General features: G+C 65.3%; 2 protein-coding genes across 2 annotated transcripts in view; both read left to right on the forward strand.

Moving 5' to 3' along the window:
- Positions 1 to 885: 885 nt before the first annotated feature.
- Positions 886 to 3,563, forward strand: MNEG_1079 (putative protein phosphatase 2C 12; the record flags this gene model as incomplete). Its single annotated transcript, XM_014050433.1, has 6 exons — positions 886 to 972; positions 1,221 to 1,882; positions 2,299 to 2,424; positions 2,679 to 2,739; positions 2,990 to 3,089; positions 3,373 to 3,563. 6 exons carry the CDS (start codon positions 886 to 888, stop codon positions 3,561 to 3,563), a joined length of 1,227 nt encoding a protein of 408 aa, XP_013905887.1.
- Positions 3,564 to 5,679: 2,116 nt separating this feature from the next.
- The window catches only part of MNEG_1080 (hypothetical protein), a gene marked incomplete at both ends in the record, with an annotated part of 2,914 nt that continues 998 nt past the window's right edge, over positions 5,680 to 7,595 (forward strand). Inside the window, 4 exons of the mRNA XM_014050434.1 lie at positions 5,680 to 5,688; positions 5,910 to 5,997; positions 6,135 to 6,998; positions 7,290 to 7,534. Coding sequence (XP_013905888.1) covers positions 5,680 to 5,688; positions 5,910 to 5,997; positions 6,135 to 6,998; positions 7,290 to 7,534 — 1,206 coding nt within the window. The remainder of the gene's footprint in view (positions 5,689 to 5,909; positions 5,998 to 6,134; positions 6,999 to 7,289; positions 7,535 to 7,595) is intronic.

Consider the following 7,595-nt stretch of genomic DNA (forward strand, 5'->3'; position numbering starts at 1 on the left):
CTGCCGCAGCTGCCGGTCCCGTTGCTGCTGCTGCCGCCGCTGCTGCTGCCTGCGGCCGTGCAGCCGCCGAGGCTGTCAGTGCTGCCTCGTTCTAAATCATCGGCAGCCCTGACCGCTGACGTCAGCGTGGGGCCATCTGGGGCTTCGGTTGCCAGCTGCAGGGCCGAGCCTGCCGGCGCCGCTCGCCAGGGCAAAGCGCGCCCGCCCCGAAGAAGGATCAACACCAGCGCCCGATAGTAGCACTGTTACGAGCCAGGACAGAGGGAGTGGGCGCACGGGTGCCTTTCTGTGGAGGCAGCAGGGCGCACCGAGCAGGTGCCTCGGCCAGCAGCACAGGGAGCAGGGTTTGCCCAAGCGGGGCCAGGCGCCCTCGGCGTCCCCTTACAGCCCATGATCACCGTCAGAAAGGAGCACAGATACGACTGCTGCGTGCTATATAGCCAAGGAGCTCGCATGGGCGGGGCCCCTGTCAGCATCATGCTAGTTGCATGCTATTTGGTAGTCAACGCGAATAAATTTTAGGACTATGATACATAGTGTGTGAGCCGCATGCCTTCTACTCAGGTCTGCCTGACCTGCAAGTTGAACTTCAATTGCCGCTCCACCTCCTGCAAGCGCCTTGTTTCGTAGGTGGAAGACGCGTGAATACTTTTGGCAGCCTTGTGTGGCTTCAAAATTCCCAAGCAGCACCTCCCGTGGCCCGGTGTAGATCGTTGCCATTCTGTCGGAGCCTCTTCCGAGCAGCCGCCATCCTCAGTAGGCCCTTCCTAACAAGCTAAATCGTGAAGGCGCCTCTCGAGACGCACGCCCCGGCTTGCTAGTGGCTGCAGCAGCAGGAGTGCCGCGCCAGGCACTGAGCGCGCTGGCGCGGTTGCGCCGCATGCAATGGCACTGCCGGAGGGCCTGGACATCGGCGCCTTCACCTCAACAGGGAACCGTTACGGCAATCTGAATCAGGACTATGTGCAGACGGTGCGTGCGTGCGCAGCTTGCCGGTGGCGGGCAGCGCCAAGTCGGCGGGACGCTTTGCTCTGGGGTATCTCCAGCAAGGCCTGCCGCCCGCCGCACAGGCGGCTCGTCGCCCTTGCTGGCAGCAACAAATCGGCACCGCCAAGTTGGTGCTGCCAAAAGTTGATTTTAAAAGCATATTGCAGCATTGGGCCCGCCGCCAGTGTAGCACAATGTTGGCGCCGCGCTCGCACCCTTCCAAACTGTGGCAGGAGGTCTGGCGGCCCGGCCCGCCCCCCGCCGACGCGCCGCACCCGGCCGCCGCCCAGGCGCCGCCGCCCCCGCTGCTGATCGGCGCGGTTCTTGACGGCCACGGCCTGCTGGGGGAGAGCGCGGCGAGCGCCGGGGGCCTGTCCGTCGTGAAGGAGCTCCGGCGGCTCATCACCGCCGCCACCGCGTGCGCCACGCCCACACCCGCGCCCACGCCCGCCGCGCCCGCCAACGGCCAGCCCGGGCCACCCAGCGGCCCCACTGCGGCCGCCGGCCGCGACGGCGCGCTCGAGCGCACCCCTCTGCACGGCCTGGCGCACGCGGCGGCGGCCGCGGCGGCGACGCGGACGCTTGAAGCCATCCCAGAGGCTGAGCTGTGCGCCTTGGTGGACGCCGCCTTCCAGACCGCCCACGCGTCGGCGCTCGAGATCTACGACGACCCGCCCCGGACTGCGAGCTACCCGGACTCCCGCACGGGCGCGCCCGCCGTCTATTGCCTCCAGTCCAAGGACGGACTGCACATGTACGGCGCGCCGCAGGGCAGCCGGTCCGCGGGGCCCGCATGGCGGCCGCTTGAATGCGGCGCCACGTGCACGGTGGCGCTGCTGCAGGGGGGACGGCTGGTGGTCGGCAACGTTGGGGACTCCAGCGCAGTGCTGGGCAGGTGCGCTCGGGGCCAGCCTGCCACGCGGCTTGGGGGGAGCCGTGTTTGCAGCCACGGCTTGCGCCCGTTGTTGTTAGGGCCGGGGCTGCCAGGATTGTGAGAGCTGGCCCCTCCCGTAATTGTTATCTGTTTTAAGTGCTCTTCGCTACATTGCTGCACGCACAAGTACTGGTGCGTGCACATGCAAGGCTCGCTTACTTGCACACATGCACATGCAAATGCGCGCGCGCGCACACACACACACACACACATACACACACACACACACACACACACACACACACACACACTGCTGTGCGCTGTGGGTGGGCGTGCACACACACACAACCCCCAAAGCACGGGTGAAACGAAATACGTGCACTCAAACCATACACATGCAACTTTATGCGCCTGCACCCACACGCACGTCGCCGCAGCCTTGACGACGAGGGCGGCGTGAGGGCGCGCCTGCTCACCTTCCAGCACTGCGGGCTGCACCCCGAGGAGGCGGCGCGCATTTCAGAGGGCTACGGCGCCACCGTCCGCATACTGCCGCAGGACGGGTGCGCAAGGGGGGGGTCCAGGGGTTGGGAGGGGGAGGCCGTCGATGCCATTCGCGGCTGCACCTGGTCGTGTCGTGCGCCACGATGTCTCCTCGTCCTGCAGTCACTGCCCTCATTCGATATTTGCACCCAATCTCTCCGCGTTCGGAGCTGTGGCGCCGACCACCATGCACCCCTAATGGGATTGGCGCCCCAGACTCGCAGCTGAAGCGCGGAAAATGAACGTGCGCCCCGCCCCTTCTTTGGGTTCCCAGGTACATGGCCGTGAGCGGCGGCTTTTGGGCCGGCTACCAGCTCAGCGTGACGCGCGCCCTGGTGCGTGTGCACGCTCTGAGTGCCCCCGTTGCCAGGCTCATGCCGCCGCCCCGGCCTCTCGCCCCGGCCCCGCGCTGCATGCCCTGCGGGCGGCCGTCCATTCGACCAGCGGTCCAGGCGCCCACACCTCGCAGGTCTGAGTCAGCACTGCCATGGTTTGTATTGTCAACTCAGCGGTCTCTCTCCCTCGACCACCTTCTCTCAAGGCCTCCTGCGCTCGCCGACCCCCTCTGCACGCGCCATGCCTCAGGGCCACAAGCACATGGAGACCTTTGGCGTGCTGCACAAGCCGAGTGTCACCTGCGTCGACCTGCGGCCGGAGGATTGCTGCGTCGTCCTCGCGTCAGACGGTGCGCGCGGCGGCCGTGCAGCCGTGCGGGGCGTCGCAGCCGATCGCCCCTTGCACACGCTAACAACCACACATCTGATGGCCGTACCGCACTGCTGGGTCACACTTGCCGGCCGGCAGCACACACAGGGGCAAGTGTGCGCACGCGCGCAAACGCGCACATGCATGCACGGCTGCACATGGGCGTCCACGCACAACGCACGCGCGCTCCCCCAGGCTCGGCAGACGTGCGGGCGCGTCCCTCGTACACCACGATTCTCGGCGCCTGCCCGCCCCAACCCCAGGCGTGTGGGACGTGATGGACCCTTCAGAGGTTGTGAACCGCTGCATGGATGCGCTGACAGATGGCAAGAGCGCCGCCGAGGCCGCGCGGCAGCTGGTGGAGGACGCGGTCGCCCTCGCAGTGGGCAGCCCCTCTGGCGACGCCGACAACACGAGCGCGGTCGTGATCGCCCTGCCCGCCTCTGGCGTCTGACGGCCGGCGCTCGGCGCGGCGCTGCGTCCCTCGGCCATGGATCCCCCGCTGGCCCCATGGCTGCCACCTGGCCGGCGCTGTATGGGCTTTGAGGGCGCTGTGTTGTGGCGGGCACAGGGTCCATCATTGCTATTGCGGGCTGCATTTTCGATGCACGAGTGCCCTGCAATGTAGGAAGAAGGGGCCCGGGGCCCCAGCACTTGCACGGCGGCCTCGATAGGCGTGTGCCGCACGACCACGCACTACATCATACCCACCGCGTGTGCCAGCCCTCCCACCTCAGCTTTTCCTTGTCCGATAGTGGAACACCAAACCAATTTTTTGAGGCAGCGCGGCGCGCCGTCAAGGGGTCGCCTGAGCTCCCGCGGCTTTGCTGGTTCGGCGGCGTGGGACAGGCCCACCGCGCCGCACCTGCAAGCCGCGCGCGTGGCTGGTGTCGTTCACGCTTCGCCTCACCTTGTTTCCCATACCTTCAAGGGAAGTGACTTTTGGGGAGCCCTCTGGGATCCCTGATTGCAAGAGAGAAAACGCTGCTGTCATCCCACATCCGGGGGCATCGCGCTGCGTTCGCGTTTGCCGTTTGTTTGCGGGCGTTCAGAGATACACTGGCGCAGGCGCGCCACCCAGTGCGACTGCACATATACATACGTGCGCCCCGCCGCGTCGACTCTTGGTCGTCGGCCTGCGTGCAAGCTGAAAGATCCGCCGCCCTACTCACTGTTGTTCACAGTCCTGGCGGCCAGTGTTGCCGCACGTTTGGGTTCGTGCCGTGTGTTTGTGCGTGCGTGAGAGCCCTTGCGTGTTTGACCCTGCTTGGGGCGGCCGGAGCGGAAGCCGCTGAAGCCCCGGCCGCCTCTCAACATTGCGCGGTCTGCCGCAGATGGGCGTGCGCCTGGTCTGTCCAGGATGTCTGCATGAGTACATACCACCATGCGGCGTCCACGTTCGCGTTTGTATGTGCGCACGAAGCCGAGGATTCAATGCGGCTGTGTTTCAGCATCCCCCCACACACTTCCGGCTTTCGCACAGTCCCCGCTTCCCCCTCTTGATGTTATCTTGCCTGCGTTTGGCGTGTGTATATCTCCGTTGGGTGCGCGTCATGAGTCATCGAAACAGTTTTGCGGCCAGTGTTGGCGTACGGATGAGCGGAGTGTTGTTGTTGCTTTGTTTGTGGCCACTGACTATGTTTGAGTGAGCGTCCAATGCACTAGCGGACGGTGTGTGAGCCCGGAAGACGAGGGAGGAGGTGGAACACATCACTCGTCAAGCCGTCACTCCGTGCCGTGATGATCAACCAGCTGGTGTTGGCCGTCCAGGTCTGCGCAAGATCTGCCTGCGCAAGGCTGTCGGCCGTGGGTTCTGCACAGCTGCACCAGTGTAAAAAAAGACTGGAATGGCAGCATATGTTCGTCACCCCAGCCAAGTTAAGGCCTTGCTTGGGGCAATACTGCCACTAGTGGTGCACGTGATCATCGCCGTCAGTTGCTTCACCCCTCTGGCATCAGTCGGTTTCAAACTGGGTTGCTGCGATCCGTGGCTGGCCAGTGGCCACTAAGCAACTCACTGAAGCCGGCCTGCACCCAGTGCCTGCCTAACAGTGATCATTCAGGCATGCAGCTTACCTGCAAGGCCTGTCAGCTGCATGCACCTGCGCGTCTCGATCACAGTCACAGTGCGGCAATGAAAGCCGCCCAAAACAAGGCCGTCGTGGTTGATTTCCTTTGACATGAATGTAACGGGTGCGCTTCTGAGCGCGCCATGGGGCTGCATGTGCATGTTAGCCGCGCGAAAGGGCAAACCCTCAACGCAGACCCTCAGCTCATCAGCAGGAGTTTTGTACTGTAGTTCAGTAGTCATTGTCGGTGAGCACCTGCCGCTCATCACAGAAAGTGGGACCGCCTAGCGTACAATTGCATGAGTGCATTATAAAATCGATTACACTTATCATATTGTGAATTAGGAGGCCGTGGCGGGTGCAAAACCGAACTTCAATCATCACGAGCATGCGTTGCATCCACATAGTATTGTGATGCAGAGCTACTTACACAGTGAAAGGATGGTCGAATCACAGCGAGAGCCGTGCATGGTGAGTTGCGATGCACAAGTGCTATCGGGCATGGTCAAGGTAGCAGGACATTATTAATCCACAGGAATGGGATATGTACGCAGCATTAACAGCTGTACTCCAATAGTTGCGGGAATACAAGCTCAGAACCATCTGCTGCCAGCATTACTGCACGCAACACGACGAGTGCGCCGCTGCATGCGCATGCAAGACACGCGGCCGCTGCATGTGCATGTCAGGCGCGTTGCCCAACCATCAAGCCCCCTGCGATCACTGTGCAGGCACTTCTGGGTATACCGGGCTACACCGGCTTCTTGCCTGGCTTTGCAACAGCGCCGATCCCGTTGAAGGTGTCGAAGCACCGCCCAGGTGGGCCCCGCAGCCACTAGCTGCCTGGAGGTTGGATGCATCAAGGGCCGCACCCAAACAGCCTGCACCTCCTGCGGCCCTCCTGGGCTCCAGCTACTGATGCAACCATGCGCCAACATTGTCCCTGGGCGGCGCAGGGCGGCAGCCCGACTCCGAGGCGGCGCTCGCAGCAGCCGCCGCCGCGCCCCGCAGCGCCAGCGAGTACCGGGCGACCTTCGCCCCCGGCCAGCTGCGCCCGCACGCCGCCGCCGCCGCCGCCGCTGGCAACGGCAACGCGACCCAGGCGGCGGCGCAGCGGGGGGGCGGCTACTGGTTCGAGGAGCGCTCGCGCGCTGCGGCCGGCCGGACGCAGCCGTTTGTTGGGACGACAACATACAGGGCCGAGCTGCTCGCGGGCGCCGCCACTGCGGAGCAGCAGCTCGCCGCATCCCAGGGCGTCCCCGCCACGCTGGTCGGCTACGCCCCCGCGCGGGGCACGAGCGCCGCTGGCGTGCGCCGGGCGCAGTCTGCCTGCTCGCTGGCAGGGGGCGCGGCGTCGGCGGGAACGCTCAGCGGCAACGGCCCTATGGGTGCGCCTGTGGGGTGGCGCACCACATACGGCGCGGCCAACCGCCTGATCCAGGATCGCTCAGAGGCAGCGGCTGCTCGCCAATGGCAGCAGGGTACCCTTGACGGCGCCTCAACTTTGACCCTTGGCGGCCGGGAGCAGCAGCAGCAGCAGCAGCAGCAGCAGCAGCAGCAGCAGCAGCAGCAGCAGCAGCAGCAGCAGCAGCAGCAGCAGCAGCAGCAGCAGCAGCAGCAGCAGCAGCAGCAGCAGCAGCAGCAGCGTGCAGCGAGCGCAGGCGCGCGATTCTGCGGGTCGTCGTCGTACACGCGCGACTTTGTGGGAGACCCTATCGCGCGAATGCGGGGGACGGCCGATCCGAGGGCTGCCACAACGCTGCTCGCCACTACACGAGACTTGAACGAGGGCACAACCAGGGCGTGCCACCACGTGCCAGGTCAGCATGCCGCCACCTCGGCAGGCCCTCGCTATCACAATCGAAGAGACTTCGAATTGCGGGTCCAGCTTGCACGCATTGCAAGCACGGATGAAGCGTATTGTTGTACCAATTGGTGCGCCACCGGGCTCAGCATGCGCTGACAACTGCAGACCCAATCGACACGCGATCGTGCGCCGCAAGTCAGACATGGAACCGCGCGCCGCAAGTCAGACACGGAACAGCGCACCCCTCACGCCCAGGACTCGTCACCTTGCCTCGGCCCTCCCTTCACCCCGCTCCCAACCCCAGGGTATACCGGCTTCGTCCCGGCCGCCCCATCCGCCCCCGCCGCCGCGCGCGCCCAGGCCGCCGGCGCCGCGCCGCGCCCCGACATGAAGGCCTCCATGCTGCTGTCCGGCCTGGACCAGTTTTCGCGCGCCCGGCTGCCCGGCTACACGGGCTACAAGCCGGCCGGCGGCGCGGGGGGCGCGGCGGCGGAGCAGCCGGCGCATGGGCCGACCGCAGCGACGACGCAGGGCTTTGTGAACTGCGAGGTGCGGGGTGTGGGTGCTTGGTGCTGCGTTGAGGCGGGGCGGGGCGGGGTCAGGGTTGGGG

Source organism: Monoraphidium neglectum (genome assembly GCF_000611645.1).
Source record: "Monoraphidium neglectum strain SAG 48.87 unplaced genomic scaffold scaffold00102, whole genome shotgun sequence".
Taxonomy (NCBI): domain Eukaryota; kingdom Viridiplantae; phylum Chlorophyta; class Chlorophyceae; order Sphaeropleales; family Selenastraceae; genus Monoraphidium; species Monoraphidium neglectum.